Source organism: Aspergillus karnatakaensis, assembly GCF_047715665.1.
Source record: "Aspergillus karnatakaensis strain CBS 102800 unplaced genomic scaffold BJY04scaffold_61, whole genome shotgun sequence".
Classification (NCBI taxonomy): Eukaryota; Fungi; Ascomycota; class Eurotiomycetes; order Eurotiales; family Aspergillaceae; genus Aspergillus; species Aspergillus karnatakaensis.
In genome coordinates, this window is record NW_027395773.1 from 73276 (window position 1) to 91698 (window position 18423).

Consider the following 18423-nt stretch of genomic DNA (forward strand, 5'->3'; position numbering starts at 1 on the left):
AAAATCGCCGAAAGCATAATAGCATTCCTATAATCTGTAGTTCACCGCTTGCTGGTTAAACTGATCATCCGCGGAAAATACCTCCATGGATACTACACTGTAAGCCAGAACAAGGACGATAGGGAAATGATTCCTGGGAATGTAACTGGGCGCATACCGGGACATTAAGGACATCTTGTCGTCATAGCCAGCAAGATTAAATCATAATTGCTCCAGTAGTCCATGACTCTCTTTGTCCTGCTTCTCTGAAATCATGTACTTACCTTGTTCTGTCAATACAGTTGCTACAAAACACAAGATGTAGCAGGTGTCCTTGATTCATATTGAGAAAGAATCCAATTTCGGCCATGGTAATAATAAAGAGAGTGAATATTCTATTTTCACAGTACAGTACGGGAACCGAAAGCCATTGAGATGTCCATTACTTGATGAAACTATAATACATTTGCTTGCAATTTGCCACTTAGCCCCTCCTTTTAGACTCCTGTACCAGCTTAACTGAACGTACAAGCACACACCAGAATGATGATTTAGTACTTCCCCATGTTCAGTCCATGCAATGTGGTAAGCCCTCCTCGCCACGACGGCTAACAGAAACACAGATTATAAGGGTACAATCTAATAAAAGGGGGGGTATTTATTAAGTTATTATAATTAAGCCCACACCTACCTTCATCATTCAAAATTTCTCAAGATTGCTCGGAATCCCTTCTACCCAGTTTTCTACTGCCTTTGTAAAGGACCCTGAGCGTGATTTCTGCCCGTACTCTCCACGCCGCTCGGGCCCTTAGTCTTATCTCTTGACGAGCTCTCGTCCGCCGAGCATTTTGCTTGCATTCAATCCGTGCACCAAAGCCCAAGCAAAACCGCTGATAGTACACATGATTACATCCCAGCTGACACTGCTGCAAGCGGGATGAACATAAACAGTATCGAGCAACCGCTGCGCGACCTCCGTATACGGCATGTCGGTTCCCAATTCCCGGAGGACCAGAATAGTAAAGTATGCTTGGAGAACAACGGAAGCTGCAGCAACCCACAACATAAAGACAGCGTATCGTTGAGTAGTGTAATCACCCTGGGCCTTGATAGGTTTCACGGAGGAGCTTCGGGGGCCCAAGACACAAGGAATGAAGACGAGGAAATGCGGCGCCAGCAGAACTAACATGAATCGTTTCTGATAGGCGTAGATTGGAACCGCAAGGCTGTCCAAAATGGAGAGTGCGACAGGGAGCAACTCGTACAAAAGGGGTGGATACCACGAGAAGCGGATCTCCCTCTCATTCGGTCGCGGCGAGACGGTGATGGCCGCGAAGAACAAGTTTGCTGCAAAGGAGACACTGACAGCCTGTGCGACGAACATATAGACCCAGACATGGGGTATATGGTATCTTCGGCCTGTGAAATGGTCAGCCACTCCCTCCGTCTTGTTGCAATTCCAACGCACCTGTGATTCCAAGTAGAAGGCTCCACCCAATCGTCCACCCAAAAATTTGGCCACTCCACCACACTCTGAAGGGATTCTCGGATACGGTCTCCCAGGCCTCTTGAAAGATTTTAGTGTTCTTCAGCCAAAGGCCCATGCGAGTGAGAAGAGGGGTTTCTACGCCCGAGTAGGGCAATCCCACTATGCTGGTGGCCCAAGTACGGTAGGAGTAGAAGAACAGATTGATCATATAGTACCAAGTAGATCCTAGACTCAGAGCCGCCAGCAAGACGAACAGCCAAAATTGGCGGCGACGCTCTGGAATAGCCCAGTCATTGTTCTTCTGCCGGGCTCCGTATCGGGTGTAGATGGTCCGACAGCAGAGCAGAGAGGAGGAAGTGATCAAGGTCAGATAACCGAAGAAGAGAAACAGCGATCGGTATGCAATGTCAGCCATTATGATGGTCAACGCTGAACAGGAGAAACAAAGCGATTGTTGGCGGCAGAGATTGAACGGGAGACAAGGGGCATTGTCCCACAGCTTTGTGGGGCCAACCTGCCGTGCCCCGGCCGTGCCGTTCCGATCGCCCCTCTGGTCAGCTACGTACACGTCGATGAGCGCTTGAATCACATGCTTGGTTGTACATAAATCTATCTACAGCTTGGCTGATGGCTTCAATGCCTCGCTGACAGGTGCAACCTCCACCATCATCTTTCCAGTATTCGCTCCGGCATACAGATCCACCAGCGCAGCCGGTGCTGCCTCGAGTCCTCCCGGAACGATGTGTTCTTTTCGCTTAAGCTTGCCCTGTGTCAGCCAGGAGGCCAGCTCCTGCAGCGCGGCCGAGTACTGCTTCGCATAATCAAAGACAATGAAACCTTTCATCGTTACTCGTTGTGACTGTTGCAGATGTCAGCGTTGCTCTATACCATCACACAACAAACATGGCACTTACAATTACGTTCATAAAACTGGCTGGGCCTTGGGGCTTTGCGGAGTTGTACTGACTGATGGCACCACAGATAGCAAACCGTGAGTTCCGCGCTGCTCGTGCCAGACATGCTTCGAGTATCTCTCCACCGGCGTTGTCGAAATAGACATCGATATACTCGGGCGTAGCTTCCTTCAACTGCTTGCGCCAGTCAGGGTCCCGGTAGTTGATGGCGGCGTCAAAACCCAGCTCCTTCACCAAGAACTCGCACTTGTCGGGCGTCCCAGCCAGGCCAACGACCCGCTTGGCCCCCTTGATCTTTGCAATCTGACCTGCTACCATACCAGTCGCTCCAGCCGCTCCGGAGACGACCACCGTCTCACCCGCCTTTGGCCGTCCGATATCGATCATGCCGAAGTACGCGGTCAGCGCTGTCATGCCCAGCACGGACAGCGCGTCGGTGGGCCGACCGCCGGGCGGGATTATGACCCTCTCAGCCTCCTTCGCACCCACTAGAGCATATTCCTGCCACCCTGAGTATGCCGTCACCCAGTCTCCGACCTTGAACTTCGAGCCGAGGTCCCTGCCGACAGCCAGTACCTGGGCTATACTCTGTCCGCGCATGACAGCACCGATTTCGACGGGGGCGATATAGGAGCGTTTAGCGGTCAGCCATTGACGCATTGCCGGGTCGAGCGAGAGGTAGTGGACACGGACGAGGATCTTGTCGGCAGGGACATTGTCGGGACGCTGGGCTGTCTGGACTCGAAAGGTGCCGGATTCGAGGGACGAGTTGATGGCCGGGGCAGGCGGCGTGTTGTAGATGATTTGTTTGTAGGACATAGCGAAGGCAGACAACAAACAGGTAATTGAGTGTGTTAAGAAGACGAAAAAGAAGAGAAATGAGAAAAAGAAACAGAAGACAGAAAGAAGACAACGCCTGATGCAACCTCCCCTCAGGATGCGAATGTGCCGAGGTTCATTGAGTTATGCAGAGCAGCTGACAAAGCTGCATATTAATGCATGACATCACCTGGCACAACAAATTATGCATCCCACCTCCAGCTGCAGCTTCAGCTTCAGCTTTCTTCTCTTCAACTCCCCTCCCCCTCTCCTCTCCTCTCCTCTCCTCTCGCCGTCATGCAAACAGCCTCGCTACCGACCGATCCACTTGCTATCCTCCCTCCGGAGCTCGTGCTACGTATCCTCGAATTCGCCTCGCTGTCCACAGTCGCCTCCCTGACCGCCGTCTCCCAAGCCTGGCGCCAATTCATCGACCTCACCCACCAAGACGCCATCTACTCCATCTTCTCTAAAGCTGCCCAACCCTCCGGTGCGACATTCTCCCAATGGTTCGACAACATAACCTCATCCAAAAAATTATGCGAACGGCAGACTCTGCTTGAGCGCAACTGGGCCGATGCACAACCCACAACTCGAGAGCTAGTGTTGCAGGTTGGCGATGATCCTGTTTGGCGGTTTCGGGCAGACTTGAAGCGCCGCTTCATCGTGTCTACCTCTCACGCCGGCGGCCTGAATGTGACGGATATAGATACTGGTCAGGTTATATGGCGTCTGCCTTCGACACTGGACACTGCACATGAGCATGCCGTTCGCCCCTACGCCCATCTCGAATACGACAACGGCATGGTGGTCTTTGATCGCGAGGGCGACGCCGTCGAGGTGTGGCAGACCGATATCGAAGGTGCACCGCGCGGCGAGTTCCGGCGCATCGCAGTACTGGACCACGATTGCCAGACAAGAGGTTTCCAGCTCTCGTACGGTACCTTATGTGTGGTGTCTACACAGGGCCAGGGGTTCGTCTATGATATGACGCAGCGGCCTCCAAAGTTGACCACTCACCTAACAATTGAGCGCGATGCTGTCGGACACCTGGACCAATGCGCTGACGCCGTCATTTACTCCATGGGACCCCGAGGCTACCACGTATACGACAAAAGGTCCGGGGAGCTGCTGGGCGCGCTGCAGCCGTCGCAATGCACAGAGCACTACCATATCCGTCATCCGGAGGCTGGCCCCGGATCAGCTAGGGTACGACCAATGTACCCTCAGCAGTCAGACTTGCCGCATCAATTCCTCTCTGCAGGGTCTCCTACTCGAAATAACATGGTCTCAATCCACCTCGCAAGGGGTTCTCTTCCCCCACCCGACGATCCGGATCATGTTCGACACGGCGAGGATGAGTGGGGTGCTGGGATGGAAGATGATGGTTTGTTTGTGGGCGTGTCTCGAGCGGGTCGCGTTTTCGTGTGTTCCGACTGGCGCAAGGCTCTTCGGGATCAGAAAAGTCTCGCAGATTGCAGCGCTGTTATTGAGTGCGAATCTGACGGGTCAACGTTCGATTTAGGGGGCTGGTTGTCCATTCGTAATCATCGCCTGATGTTCGAGATTCAAGACCGCGCATATGTTGTGACATTAGATAAGAATAAACGCATCCCTGGTGTTGACAGCTCCAATGCCGCGTCTTATTCGTTCCTCACTTGTTCAATGCCGCAGCTAGCAGTTCCGGTCAGTTTCATGGCCATCTACGATGATGTAATCATGAGTACCTACACGGTGAGTATCAACGTTGCCTTGGGCTGAAATCATGATTCAAGAGACTAATAAAGATAGACTCTCGGTCGCCGACAACCTCCCCCCATCCATCCCGGTGGCATGGCACAAGATCACCGAGCCAACGCTGCCCACTTCTTCCCAACCAAAACGATTCGAATCCTCACCATGGCTCCCAATAGCGCCCCAGTCCACAATGGGGAAGCCCCTTCGGCAGGAGAGCCACTTGATGAACCTAATTCCCACCCTTCATCCGCTGATCAGGCCCGCTCCCAGGCTCTGCTACAGCTGTTGAGCATGCTTCGGGAGGAATACGGCGAGCCGGAGTTGTCCGAGTCGGACGATGGTTGGGAGGACATAGACTAAGGTACGCCACTAACACACTGTTAACCTGACTTAGCACAGCGTTTTGGGTTCTGCCTGGGCATTCCAGTGCTTCGCAGGTGCATAGCGTGGCGTCGAGTCTGCGGCAATCCATTCTACTCGAGATTCGAAAAAATCAAGCTTCAGATATTACTTCAGAACATCATCCATCGTGGCCACTGAGGAAGTCGAGACAGCGTCATGTATTCACCATCAACCGGGCACTGCTCGATGTGAAGTCAAGCACCTAGTGGTAGACATCACTCTAGACCATCCGGCCTCTCCTCGTCGGGCGGTTCAAACACTCCACCAACATGCTGGGCGAGCAGGAGCGAATTGACATTGCCAGTGCCTCATTTCACAGGGACATGCATGTTTGCTGCCCTCGCCTGGCAGTACTCGGTGGATAATGGTAAGATTGTAGCCTGTATTGCCTTCGCATTTACCCTGCACAGTTCATCAGGCCAGACCAAGGCAATAATTCATGGTGTCAGGAGGAAGCACTACATAGGACCCATTCATCGCCGTGTATGGCAGTGCAGCATAGTTAGCTATTCTAGTTCGTGTCGGACTTCTCGAGCCGGCAGCTCAGCAAACTCCTTGTGTGCCATCAGTTCGTGCCTCCCTGCTGCTGTTCCCCCGTCAAGCTCTGGAGTAGTGTTGTCCAAGTCCAAGTTTGTGGTCTCAGGAGGATGGGGGAGTTCCTCAGGGTTCTTCCTCTTGCGCCACCAGAACCAGACTGCCGCACCGGTAATCAATCCAAGGCCAACAACACCTCCCACTACAGCGCCAACAATGGTACCGACCGGTGTTGACGAACCCTCCTCGGACTCGCTTTCCACATTGTTTGGCGTAGGCGTGGCAGTTTCTGTGGCCGAGCTTGTTTCCGCGGTGCTGCTTCCGCTCGTAGTCGTCGTCGTCATAGCCACGCTTCGCAGGCTCAGGAGGACTGCATCGGCGATCCAGGAGATTGAAAGGGTCTCTGTGATCTGGTCGTCGTCATCATCCTCGTCCGTTATTGAACCAGCAGTATACATGGTCTCCGCCCGCGAGAAAGGTTCATTCGTACAGGCGACGTCGGCGACATTCAGATCCGGCCAGGTCCTTGTATGGCAATAAGAATTCTCATCATATGTGCAAAGCATGACAAACGGATCCGTTGTGGAGGATAGCAGCTGTGGAGTAGCCGAGATCTCATCGCCATCGTAGCAGGTGCTGAAGATTACGCAAGGGGTGGTGGCCGATGTCGTCGGACAGCATCCCACCATGCCAGGAAACTCCGAGTCAGGCGCATGGAAGACGCACTCATTGCCGTAGTAGCATGCAAGCCGAGAGTCTTTGGGGATTCTGGTTAGACTCCTTTCTCCCCTCTATGGACAGTGGCTTGCTTACATTTAGATCCATCGTAGTAACCACAGATGCTGGCGTCTGCCGCGGAGGTGGTATCCCGACGACGCAGTTCACCGCAATCCTTTTCGCAGGTGCTGATCGCTGTAGTTGGCGCTGGGGGTGCTACATTGCCGTGTCCTGCCTCCGTCGGTGCTGGTGTTGGAAGAATGCTGGCGTGAGCTGCCACTGCCGATAAAAAGAACCACATGGCGACGGACAGCTTCACGAACTATCTACGAACTACTTGCGGGACCCCTCGCATATGAATGTTTTGCTCCTCCGTGTTGCCCCTTGCCCGACCTGGGGGCTAGTGCCAGATCTTGGATGCTCCGGGCGATTGTTAGCGAGCATGTGGAGTACAATGCCATGCTCCTGACTCGCGCTGCCAATCACGACCCTAGACTCCTTGCCTCGGAGATTACTCGGTTCTTGGAAGACTGCTCTCTCTTTTCACCACCACGCCCTCGTCGGGACGCGCCGCCTCGTCATGATCGAGCCTGGGGACTTACAGTACAACACCGCGAATAAGGCTCTTTTGTATGATATTTACCCAGTGGCTACCACTCGTCGTTGTCCGTGCACGAGACGTATCCAGATCCTGACCTAGCTACAGCGAAGTTTCGCGCCCGTCATGTGTAGGAGGTGGTTGATGATCCCCTGTTGTACATCACTCCAACAATATCTCGACATCTTCCCAGCCTTCAAAAAAAAAAAACCCCTAGTGATCGATCTATGCTTTGTCAGGGTTTGGTTCTTGAGCGTTAGTTGTAACTATCCCCGAGGTACCTACTTGGTGTTCAGACTGCGTAGCATCAATTATATATATCTCCATGCGGCGATCTAAAAAACGAGTCAGTCGTCATTCACCGAACCGACGCTAGGCACTATCAAGTAAGAATGAAATCCTGCCAATATAGATGTTTCGATATGAGTGGATGATTCGTCTATAGAGAAACCCTCCAGCCTCACCCTCCATCAGCCTCTGTCCCCTCAAGATATAAATGCAGCGTTTGTTCCTGGTCATCAACAATACACAACAAACAATACACAACAACTACCCATTGAATAACCAACGATGACCGTCAAAGCCCTCCTCTACGTGACCCGCAAGCCAGGCACCACCCCAGCCGAGTTCCAAGCCTACTACGACACCGTCCACCTCCCTCTGATCAAGAGCCTTGCTGGCGATGACTTTCCTCTATCTCACAAGCGCCTGTACCTCGCTCGTCCTACCGCAGGAGATGACAACACGTACCCAGTGACCGCGCTCCTAGGTTCGCAGGAGGATTTTCCATACGACTGCATCACCGAGCTGACGTTTCCGACCGAGAAGGCGCTCAACAAGTTCTTCAAGCGGAGGATGGAGCCAGGGACGAAGGAGGCTGTCGATGCAGATGAGCAGGAATTTATGGATAGCTCGAAGCTGAAGCTGGTGTTGGTGGGGAGTGTAACTGAGACTACCTGTTAGTTGTCTAGTTTAATATTATTGCCAAGGTTCATCACCAGGACGTTCTACCATATCAATTGAGTATACCGAGTAGACCCTCATTAAGCTTCACGCCTATGAACCCGCTTGGTTACTACGTTCTTCAGCTGGAGCATGGCCATCTCAGTAAAAGGCTTTGGACTTCCCACCCCTTCATAATCGGTAAACTGAACATCGCGAACACTGAACTCGGTCTTGATGCTGTCGCACGCTAGCATCGGGTACTTTCGAAAGTAGTCCGGGTGCAATCTTTGCGACAGAAAGTCATCGTATACCAGACCGTAGGCTTTCTCAATGGAAATCACCCTGGCCGAGCGTGGCTTGTACGAGAGCTGATTATTGATAAGACCAACACCACTCTGTTTCTCCAGCAGATACAGATCCCATACTCGAAAGGTTGGTAAAGCAGACCCTCCCTGTTGATGCGCGACAACACTCTCAATCGCTGCCTTGCACGCCGCCTCCACGTCGATCTGGTGCTGGCAACGGATGATCTGGTCTCGGAGGTCAGGCCAGGGAAGCCAATCTACCAGCGGCGGATGAGGAACTGTGAGCTGTAGCATTGTGGGCCGATAAGCTGGATGAAGTTTATAGTACGTCTCTCGACAAGGGAAAAGGCGCCAAAGTTCGGTCTGCAGGAAACCGTTCAATGACGCCTAACAGAGGTCAATGCGAACTTCCGGACGGTTAGATATATGAAAAACTTACCGTCAGCTTCCAGAATACCTCTGCACTCGGCCATGCCTCCCTGACAATCCAACACAGCCCGTGCGACACGAGGGCTTCCACTTCGGAGGTGCTGATGGCTGTCAGCCACTAGCCTGTCTATACAGCGAGGAGAACGTACAGAGTGCGGTGGTCTTGGACAGTGTCTCTGATTTGTAGTCCGAGACCCTGGATGTATGAATCCATTTTCTGCAAGACATGGGAGGATTTGAAACCAAAATCAAGATCCAGATTAGATAGACATTGCAATGCCCCGGATATCTGTAGTGGTATACATGCGTTGAGGGCTGTTTCCACCCTCTGTTGCCTTAAAGGACTATGCTCTACCTCAACAAGCATGTCTAATGGATCATCCCAGGCAATATCCGCTGCCGAAAGCTGCAGGCCGTCGGTATTCAGGTCACTGTCACTTAGTCGCATGAATGTGTCATAGGATATTGAGTCATTTCCCCTCTCAGCATGCTGGCTAGATTGAGATACCTCGAGCACTTCTTCGTTGATCATAGAAAGCCAGTCCAAATTAACGTCTCCCGGATTGACTGAGTATTGAGTGCAGTTAGAGAGTGGAGTCCTTTCTCTTGCTGAACCCCTGCAATGAGAACTTCTAGGCAGTGTCCGCTGCCGTTTCAATACTCCACTAGCACTGGCAGTGCGCAGCTGCTGGCTCTCTGCAATCCGCGATTTACACTCGACGCATCGCAGTGTCCGGCGCAACCTGCGGTTCTCAAACTCCAGCTGCCGACACTTCTCCTCTAGCCTTTCAATGGAGCCAGATGGGCCTCCTTCCATCACTAGCGTAGTCGTATGCACTATAATAGATGGTGTAAGGAGCAAATCCGGGGTATCGTCTACGTCGATGATGAAAACGCGGGGAGAGCAGTCGGGCATCCTCCTCGGACTTCCCCCTGGCGATCATTTAGAGGCCGAGGTACTTCGCCATTACAAGGAACTCCACAGACACGCTGAGATAGATCTGGTCTTGGATATACTGTGTGCCATACCGGGATGCGAATGGTATATAATTTCTTGGAGCCCGGCCGCGCAGTTGTCTACTTACTTTATGGATATAGCGACATTGCATGAAACACACCGCTCCCTACTCCGACTCTCGCATGGTCACATACACTTCAATTCCTGTTTGTTTGTTGAACCAGAAATTCCGAGTTGTCCATTCCTTCCCTATGTCGACCAGTTCGAGGCGATACGACCTAAGAAGATCAGGTATGATCTTGTGTATCTCCGCCAGTGCAATCTGGACACGACTTAGTTAGCCTCTCATACAGCAATGGCGGTACATACATTCTTCCCAATGCAAGTCCTCGATCCGCCTCCAAAGTGCAGCATGTGGCAGTCCGTCTCTGCCGCCGCTATAGCATCGCGCAACCACCGATCCGGGTTATACACTGCCGCATCTTTCCCAAAGATATCCTAGTTGTAATGAAGCACCGCTGCATTGATACCGACCTTGGCTCCAGGATGGAAAAAGCGCCCTGCGAGGATTTTGCCGCCGGCTGGGACGTGTCGCGGAAGAGACAGCCCAACGCTGGGGTGCATGTGCATGCCTTCCTTGCAGCAAGCGACCAAGTAGGGCAGCTTAATGGCTTCACTATACTTCACATGAGGTCTGCTCAGTCGTCCATCGCGGTTGGTGGCGTCGATTTCCATCATAAGTTTATCATATGTAACTGGAGTTCTGATGAGATAGTATAGGATGGCTCGAATGGCGATGGCTGTTGTATCACTGCCGGCAAAGCTACATGTTCAGAAATAATCAGTTGCGGTAACTTGTGGTGTGAATATCTAAGAAAACCTACATTCCTCCCAGTGACTCGACCTGAATCTCCGGGATGTCAAAGTCGCTTCTAGCGTTTCGCACTTGGAAAAGCTTTTCCAAAAGGTCAACCCGGCAGGCTTCCTTTTCCTTCATAGACTGCATCCGACGCTCAACCCAGAACTTTGCAGCATTGCGAATGTCAGTGTAGCTCTGTAGGGCATCTCGCATGCTTGGAAAAACAAGGTTGAGTGTCATTTGAAATAGCCGCAGGTATTCCGGCAGCATACAGAGAACTGTAATACCGGGCATCAAGATGTCAAGCGAACCGATATAGTGGCCAAAGTCATGCTCATTGCGCATGAACCCGAACTGCTGACCATAAAAGAGCTCCCCGATAACGTCGAATGTATACCTATGCTCACCACGTCAGCTGGGAAGTGCTTTTGAGTACGACCTACCATTGTATCCATTCACCCAAGTCAACGGCGCGCTTAGCTTTCGAAAAGGTCTTCATCTTGTCAAGAAACACATCCGTGCACGCATCGATATACTTCTCCGACTCCAAGACACTCGACATGGAATACAGGCTGTTCACGATCCGTCGCCGCTGATTATGTTTGGGTTTGTCTCGCTCTGAGAAGTTATCGCCGTGTGGGGTGAGGTTTGCCGCCCAAGGGGTGTAGAAGTCTGTCTACAAAAGAACTCCCAAGTCAGCAGGGATACAATGTAAGGGGGCGCAGGTTTGACTACCTTGGTGAACCCACTCTTTATCCTATAGATCGCCTTGACGGAGGTGGGATCAGCAACCGAGACCTCATCTGGAGCAATTCGCACCAAAGGACCTGGGAGTATCAGACGAGGCCTGCGAGAATTTAGATACACACTAACCGTATTTTTCATGCAGCACCCTTTGAATGATATCGATCCTGTCAGTTGTGACCTGGTAGGCCAGCCAGAATCTCGACACTGATGCCAAGAATGGGCCGGGGACATCTTTCAAAGGGTGTACGAATCGAGCGTAAATGATCCAGCAAGGTATGTATAATGTCGATAGCAAGACAGTGCATGCTAGCGTCGAGGATAGCATATTGGGAAACAAGCTGGAGTAGAGTCTCGGAGAAGAGTGTTTCCAGGGCAGTATTCGCGAGGACGACCCACGCTTTATGACCCTCATGCACCTCGAAGCGGGGCCAAAGTGAACCTGATGCCCAGAGGACATGTTTGCGCTGCTCCAACATACTTTTCTTGAGCACGCCCGAGTATTGGTTGATCGAGCGTTGTCACCGCGCTTGCGTATGTGGGATCACAGTATTTGCTTTTGCTAGGCCTTCGCGACGACATATAAGAACTCTATTTTTTGGATTATCGAGCATCCTATTCGCTGGCTATAAAGTGCATGGTCTAGAGCGCAATGAGCAGGTGCTAAGCCGGGAGTAGCCTCGGCAAATACATTAGGCAACGTCTGCAGAGTTTATGGTGTAATCGCCCATATGTAGAGCTAATCAGAATCTCGACGGCGCAATTCCATCCCATGGGTGTCAATGGTTTACATTACAGCCTTGCTTTCCTACAGCACCGAGCAGTCAGATAAGTGTCACCTAGCTGACGGGATTTTCAGGTAATCTATAGACCCTATATTCACGCTCTGCTCATAACACCAATCCTGTTATCGTAAAGTTTATGCTCCCTACATAGCTTACTTCGTACGGATTTAAATCGATTCATAGAAATTGCCTAAGACAACCTGAGTCCTGTAGGTCGTTCCATAACAGGAGCCATCAGTATCATCAGTCAAGGACACGGACTGTGGCATCATCCTAGTGGCTCGTGCCGCAGATGGAATAGTAATCGTAGCTAGAAATGGTGGAAAAAAGATGCTTGCGGAGGAACAAGCGACTCCCCGAGTCACGAAAACGGTGTGTACGGCATTCATATGGGCAGGTGGGCTAATCAAAGGGAGATAGTTGAAGCGGACGTAGCTTTGACTGGTACCCGACTTGTTGAGAATAACCAATGTGTGATGTTGCCGGGTGACGACTTGCTCAAGATACTAGCAGTTTACTTGATGAAATAATCTGTTTTGGTTCACTTCAACGAACATGTATGAGAAGAAATGTCCCAGGCTTTGCTGCAGAGTGTAGTAAGATCCATGGTCCATTGGTGCAGACCTTCAGGTCGCGTCAATCCACCTAGTCATCATTTCTGAGGACGAACTTGTTCAACTGACCCGATCTAGGACTAACGTATAAAGTGTTTCCAGCAGAGGACCAGACACCACGAGACTCTGGCGGTAGCCAGAGCCGTCTTTGGGCACCAGTCACGATCCAGCTATCCAGTACAGCAAGAAGGCAAGGCCAGTCTTGTTCATGCGTAGCTTGTTGTGCATCGCTTTCTGAGTCCATGAGACTCATCTGGAAAGCTTCTCTGTCGGTAAGGATCTGTCTCCCGTCTTCAGAAAACCGAAGTATTCGTACTGGGCCGCTAACGGGAAACTTGTGCAGATTTTCGCCTGTGGTTCGGTCCCAGACTGCAATCACGTACTTCTCGACTAGGTCGATATTCAAACTCGTTACCAAGTACCGGTCATCGGGTGTAAATACGACTGCGAGAACCCTGCTGCCAAATATCGGGAACTCATAGGACAGGATGCTCAAGTCCTTTGCCAACTTCCAGATTCGTAGGTGCATGGCACCGTCAATCTCCGAATCGCATACCAGCAGTTCACCATCTGATGAAAAGCATTGCGCAGTGAAGGCCACATCTCGGTCCAGAGTATCTACAAGCGTACCGTCACTGGTGTCCCAGATCTTGGTTGGTGAATGCCAACAGTCAGCCGCTAGGAAGCGGCCATCCGGTGAGAAGGTGAAACCCTTTGCACGGTCGGTGCCAACGCTTTCCAAATGTACTGATATGTCTGGGCCGCGTTCCTTGACACACCAAAGACTTATCTTTTCCTCTAACGCGCTGGTAGCTAGTTTCGAGCCATCGGGGGAGAGGGAAATGCATGGGGTTGAATCCGAGGGGGTCTGGGACTTTCCCCAAAGGCTGTCAGACTGTATCTTGCCCAAGTCCCATACTTGAACAACACCGGTTTCGAATCCGCAGGCTAGTCGGCGACCATCATGCGAAAAGGCGACCGCGAAGCAATTACCGATAAGATTGCTGCACGTATATGGTCGTAAGTCTGGGTCGTTTGATTGTAGCTCCCAAAGCCGAATGCTCCCTGGATTGAACGCCACCAGCCAGCGACCATCAGGCGAAAATAGAAGTGCGCTGAATTGGTGGTCCGGCCATGGCAATCTCTGGGCGGGCATGGCTTGCATCGCTGCATCTTTCAACTCACGAACCTCAACAACACCGCCACTGCTGGCATATGCTACTCGCTGGCTGCATCGCGAGTTGGCTAAACGAGAGGTTTTTTTAATTTCCAGTATGACGCCAGGTTTTAATAGGCCATCTTTACCGATTTGACCAGTGGAAACTTTGTTAGATGAGCACCACACAAGGTAGAGGCCGTGATCAATGAAATTGATGGAGGTAATGGATGCCTTTTGCGAGAAGGGTTGAAGAGGTATGGAATAATTTGTTTGTTCGTCCTCTCCATGAGGTTCATTTGCAGCCAAGTTCCAAACTCGTATCTCCCGCCGTGTGGCAATTGCTAGTCTTTTGCTATCATTAGAAAAAGCTAGGCAATGGAAGGCCCCCAAAGATCATTGATCATGCTCTGTGTGGTGTGCATGGCCTGGCCGGGGATGGTTTGGGCCATGCATTCTGGAAGCTCTCATAGCAGCCCGCTTACCTTCCACATGCCAAAGCCGGACCTCCCCGGACCTCATGCCACAGGCCACGACCATTTCGCCGTTGGGGGATATTGCATAGAAGCTAATCGAGCCATCGCCGGATCGGTCAAGTACTTGCACTGATTCAGCTTCCTCCACATCCCAAAGCTGGATTGTATCTCCACTGAGGTGTCCGCTAAGGGCCAGCAAGCGGCCATCTAGCGTGTATTCTAATGTCATGACCGGGGATGCAGGGCCCTGGGATGTTTGCATCAGCGCACCCCAATCCCTTTCTGCTTCCGGAAGCACGACAAAATCGTCTGGAATTTGGTTTCCGAACTCTTGCCTAACAACAGACTCCTGCGGTGTGAAAACAAGCGCAGAATGATAGACCTGAAGAGGACTCAAACTGATTATATACCCTGCTCTTTGCACAAATAGGACCGCGTCCACAAGAAATATCGAAAGTGGCGTATGTGAAGTTTTCTACAGACATTGTTAGTGTCTGACTTGGGGATTCCTTCTCAGTCACAAAGTTTATGCATCACTCACAGGTAGTAGTAGCTGCTGCAGGACTTGAAGATGCCTTGGCACCTCAGATGTCAATCCAAGGATGCTCATTGCTTCTAGCCAATGCAGAAAGTGCTCGTTGAAGAAATTGAGAACGGAAACTGGATTCAAACATCGAGGTGCGTTCTCCAAATGCTTTACCCAGTAGCGACAGGCGTAGTTCATCACAGGAGAGATGGAGTCTTTGACCAACGTGCTACCGATTTCGCTGCGCAGAACCTCATCGTTTTCGAGATTGCAGATATTCCTTCCCAGACCCTTTGTCTTGCTCGACATGACCCTCAGGCATTGATCAACCAACTCCTGCTTTGTGGCAACTGCGTTGAGTTTGAATGGGTTTTCTTTGGACCCTTTGGGATCGCTAAAGAGGAAGTCCCGGAATGACAGGTGCAGGGTTCTGATGGGAGTAATTCTATCATCGGGCACTACCAGAACGGATCGGAGTCGGTCCAATCTTCTCTCCACTAGGTCTTCTTCCACTTCAAGAAGGTCGGCTAAGGATGTGACCGAGAGCGGATCATAGAGGAGGACAATTGATCCAATAATGCGTCGGAAATCCTCAAGTATTTCCGCTCGGTCCTTGTCGGTCTTCTCGAATATCATCTCGTTCAAAACGGTCTGATAAATATAGGCCAGCTTGTTATAGGGGTCTGGGTTATCGAGAATTTTGTCCAGCTGTTTTACAGGGCTGAAGTCGCGATCACCGATGAATCGACATATAGTTGAGGCGGCAATGAAGAGCGGGTGTGCCACCCTCGTCAGGACTTGAATGGTTGGATCTCCAGGCCAATCTTTCGGAATCGCCGGATTTGTCTTCTTTCGTTCCTCGTCGCTAATCTTCCTCAATTTGTGAATGAAAAAGGCAGCAATGTCACGTTCTGTGTCTGCTATTTCACCAAGACTGATCACTGAGTACTGAATATTCCCAAGCTCACCAAAGGCCCTTAGGGCTGCTCGCTCTGGCCTACCGGTGACGAGGAATCTCACGTCTAGTGTGTCCACGTCTCGTATGTCAGGTACAGCCCCGACAAGTTCCTCTATGCGCTCGCTCTCTCTACACTCATCGAGGGCATCGAGAATGAACACGATACTTGAGCGCTGCCGGGCCGGTAGCTTCTTTAGCGGTCTCATGAGAACCTGATCAAACTGAATCTTCGGCTTATCCTGGAATATCCTAGGCCGTTCCTCAATGACAACTTGAATCTCATTCTTCAGGATAGGGAACATGTCCTTTAGCTGGTTAACGAGTGTTGGAATCAACATCTCAGTCGAGTCACAATTATCCAAGCCCTTCTTGAAGAAAAAGCTTCCGCCGAGGATGCCTCGATCACGGAAGTACCTGGCGAGCGTACGTGATACAGTTGACTTCCCAGTTCCTGCCATGCCGTTCAACCAGAACAACTGCGATTCTGAGGGTTGATCCACTCAGTCGACAACCTGCTGCATCAACTTGATCCTAGTGCCCTCCAAGCATTCGTCGTCGTCCCCAGGGCTCCCAACGATTCTGATTGCTGGACTGACGGTGTGCCTATCTAGGCTAGACAATCGAAGTTCTTGGTTCACCTTATGGACCAAATTTGAAGTCTTGTCAATCCGATCCAATATCTCCTTCATTTGGTCAGTATCATGCAGAATCTTGTTGAGCTCAATCCAATCCTTCACGATTTTATCTTCATCCTCGATGATTTTGCGAAACGTTTCCAGCATGGGACAGATAGAACCCAAAGCGGAGATACTGGCACAAATGCGCTCGGCCGTAGTGAAACTTTCAACACGGCCCATCTCCATGGCATAGCGCAGGATGCATGCGTAGAGTGCAACCACATGTTTCTGAATTGTCTCAATGGTAACCCCGTGGGTTTTAGGAACAAGCCCGTTCACGACAGTGTAGCGAGCCAGTATGTTGGTGAGGAAGTCGCAGGCGTCAAACAAGGCATCCTGAAGTGCGCGATCGTTCTGTGCCATCCATATAACATCAGTATAGGCTTGACTCAGCGCAAAGAGGACCGACCTTTAAACCCAACGAGACTATGGCCCAGGCGGTAGACGCATGTCCTGTGGGGTCAGCAACAGCAATACCAGTGATCGTTTCCTTTGCTGACATGGTAGCGGTGATAATGGCTTTGGTAACTCTCCTCACTCTAGAGTGATCGTCCTTTAGTTGCCGAACCTCAAACTGTCTCTCAACGGTCGTTATCGTATTATCCAGCACTGCTGAGATGGACATATCCCCGCGCTTGTTGCGAAGTGCATCTAGAGTCAATCGTTCGTCTTCATTCAGTGACTAATATGCATCCATCCAGAGGCTCGCAGGGGTAATGATTGGTGTCTCTTCCGTCGATTGCAATTTTGTTGTACCACCCAGCTCAGGAACGCGGCTAGCCTGATTCTGATGTTCTTTGAGTATTCCAGCTGCACTTGCTGACAAAATGGGTGCCCCGGGGCTATGTCTATCGTTTTTCGGAGGCTGTTCAACGAGTTCGGCCACATCGCGATGTGAATTCTTTGGCTCAGAGTCACGTTTGTTATGAGCCAAAGACTGCTTGGCTGGACCGGTGGCAATCGCGGGGGTACTGTCTAGTTCCTGGTCGTGAGCAATTTGCGCCGGGGGCTGTTGAACCAATTTCGACGGGCTTGTAGGCGAGTCGCCCCGTATGAGCCTGCTTTCATCGCGGTTTAAAGGCTGCTCGACCGATTCGACTCGATCGCGTGGCCCGGGCCCGGGGGCGTCTCCCTTCTGCCCCTTCGAGCGCCGTCGCTTGAGCAGCCTGACTAACCAGCACCGTTTTTCCTTACGCGAGGTCATATTCACGGGCTCTGGAATGACGACTTGGAAAGGTTTTCTTGTGAGGGCTCTCTGTGTGCAAAGGCCGGATGATTTAATGTTAACCGCCCGCCCGACACGAAGCTGCGCATATTGCTTTTTTGTTGTTTGTGCTGAGATATGCATACCCCTCATCTCGACCCAATCGTTTTATTTATATTGACTATTGTATCTTTAATTAGGACTGTACCTCTACTGCTGGCCTGTTCGATGTGGCAGACGAAGATCCCGATGATGGCATGGGAGATAGGTAGGAGAGACAATGCGACTGCTCCCACTCCCATGAGGGAATTCATGACCGCGACTGGGGTTCAGCTCTGGATGTTGATGGCTCAGATTCACGAACTCAAACTTATAATCCAGTTCATGGCAGTAGCCAACATCCGTATCTGCAACCGATCCCTCGGGGTGGCCAAATAACAAGCGAGCTGTAAGCGCCGGGTGTCCATCCCAGCACAACACGTCGCGCCATGAGCGATGAAACGCAAACTCCTATAATTAGGCTGGGATTCCTCTTCTGGTTGGTCAATCGTTGCATGGATATCCCTTGCCGCTGCCAATATGCATACATCCCATCATC

At 51.3% G+C, this 18423-nt stretch overlaps 10 protein-coding genes across 10 annotated transcripts; 3 read left to right on the forward strand and 7 right to left on the reverse strand.

Annotated features, from left to right (window-relative positions):
- Positions 1-459: 459 nt before the first annotated feature.
- BJY04DRAFT_138231 (uncharacterized protein) lies at positions 460-2120 on the reverse strand. The gene is made up of 2 exons (XM_073708634.1): positions 1448-2120; positions 460-1398 (listed from the first exon to the last, which is right to left on the reverse strand). Exons 1-2 carry the CDS (start codon positions 1881-1883, stop codon positions 794-796), a joined length of 1041 nt encoding a protein of 346 aa, XP_073566710.1. The 5' UTR covers positions 1884-2120; the 3' UTR covers positions 460-793.
- BJY04DRAFT_138227 (NADP-dependent oxidoreductase) lies at positions 1983-3288 on the reverse strand. Its single transcript, XM_073708633.1, has 2 exons — positions 2383-3288; positions 1983-2327 (listed from the first exon to the last, which is right to left on the reverse strand). The coding sequence occupies exons 1-2, from the start codon at positions 3199-3201 to the stop codon at positions 2082-2084; spliced, it is 1065 nt and encodes a 354-aa protein (XP_073566711.1). The 5' UTR covers positions 3202-3288; the 3' UTR covers positions 1983-2081.
- Positions 3289-3463: 175 nt separating this feature from the next.
- Positions 3464-5483, forward strand: BJY04DRAFT_138233 (uncharacterized protein). Its single transcript, XM_073708635.1, has 2 exons — positions 3464-4935; positions 4993-5483. The coding sequence occupies exons 1-2, from the start codon at positions 3499-3501 to the stop codon at positions 5296-5298; spliced, it is 1743 nt and encodes a 580-aa protein (XP_073566712.1). The 5' UTR covers positions 3464-3498; the 3' UTR covers positions 5299-5483.
- Positions 5484-5572: 89 nt separating this feature from the next.
- Positions 5573-6946, reverse strand: BJY04DRAFT_138236 (uncharacterized protein). Its single transcript, XM_073708636.1, has 2 exons — positions 6688-6946; positions 5573-6631 (listed from the first exon to the last, which is right to left on the reverse strand). The coding sequence occupies exons 1-2, from the start codon at positions 6890-6892 to the stop codon at positions 5847-5849; spliced, it is 990 nt and encodes a 329-aa protein (XP_073566713.1). The 5' UTR covers positions 6893-6946; the 3' UTR covers positions 5573-5846.
- An 813-nt stretch (positions 6947-7759) lies between these two features.
- Positions 7760-8152, forward strand: BJY04DRAFT_222575 (EthD domain-containing protein; the record flags this gene model as incomplete). Its single annotated transcript, XM_073717425.1, has 1 exon — positions 7760-8152. One exon carries the CDS (start codon positions 7760-7762, stop codon positions 8150-8152), a length of 393 nt encoding a protein of 130 aa, XP_073566714.1.
- An 80-nt stretch (positions 8153-8232) lies between these two features.
- On the reverse strand, positions 8233-9784 carry BJY04DRAFT_222576 (DUF3425 domain-containing protein; the record flags this gene model as incomplete). The annotated part of the gene is made up of 4 exons (XM_073717426.1): positions 8233-8826; positions 8879-8969; positions 9018-9435; positions 9499-9784. The coding sequence occupies 4 exons, from the start codon at positions 9782-9784 to the stop codon at positions 8233-8235; spliced, it is 1389 nt and encodes a 462-aa protein (XP_073566715.1).
- A 208-nt stretch (positions 9785-9992) lies between these two features.
- Positions 9993-11757, reverse strand: BJY04DRAFT_231186 (cytochrome P450; the record flags this gene model as incomplete). Its single annotated transcript, XM_073719461.1, has 7 exons — positions 9993-10148; positions 10196-10324; positions 10361-10649; positions 10711-11082; positions 11129-11361; positions 11421-11512; positions 11559-11757. The coding sequence occupies 7 exons, from the start codon at positions 11755-11757 to the stop codon at positions 9993-9995; spliced, it is 1470 nt and encodes a 489-aa protein (XP_073566716.1).
- Positions 11758-12859: 1102 nt separating this feature from the next.
- Positions 12860-16402, reverse strand: BJY04DRAFT_222578 (uncharacterized protein; the record flags this gene model as incomplete). Its single annotated transcript, XM_073717427.1, has 3 exons — positions 12860-14073; positions 14470-14935; positions 15002-16402. The coding sequence occupies 3 exons, from the start codon at positions 16400-16402 to the stop codon at positions 12860-12862; spliced, it is 3081 nt and encodes a 1026-aa protein (XP_073566717.1).
- A 42-nt stretch (positions 16403-16444) lies between these two features.
- BJY04DRAFT_222579 (uncharacterized protein) lies at positions 16445-17123 on the reverse strand (the record flags this gene model as incomplete). The annotated part of the gene is made up of 2 exons (XM_073717428.1): positions 16445-16975; positions 17031-17123. 2 exons carry the CDS (start codon positions 17121-17123, stop codon positions 16445-16447), a joined length of 624 nt encoding a protein of 207 aa, XP_073566718.1.
- Positions 17124-18070: 947 nt separating this feature from the next.
- BJY04DRAFT_199197 (uncharacterized protein) lies at positions 18071-18408 on the forward strand. The gene has a single exon (XM_073712730.1). The coding sequence runs from the start codon at positions 18075-18077 to the stop codon at positions 18261-18263; it is 189 nt and encodes a 62-aa protein (XP_073566719.1). The 5' UTR covers positions 18071-18074; the 3' UTR covers positions 18264-18408.
- The last annotated feature ends 15 nt before the right edge of the window (positions 18409-18423 follow it).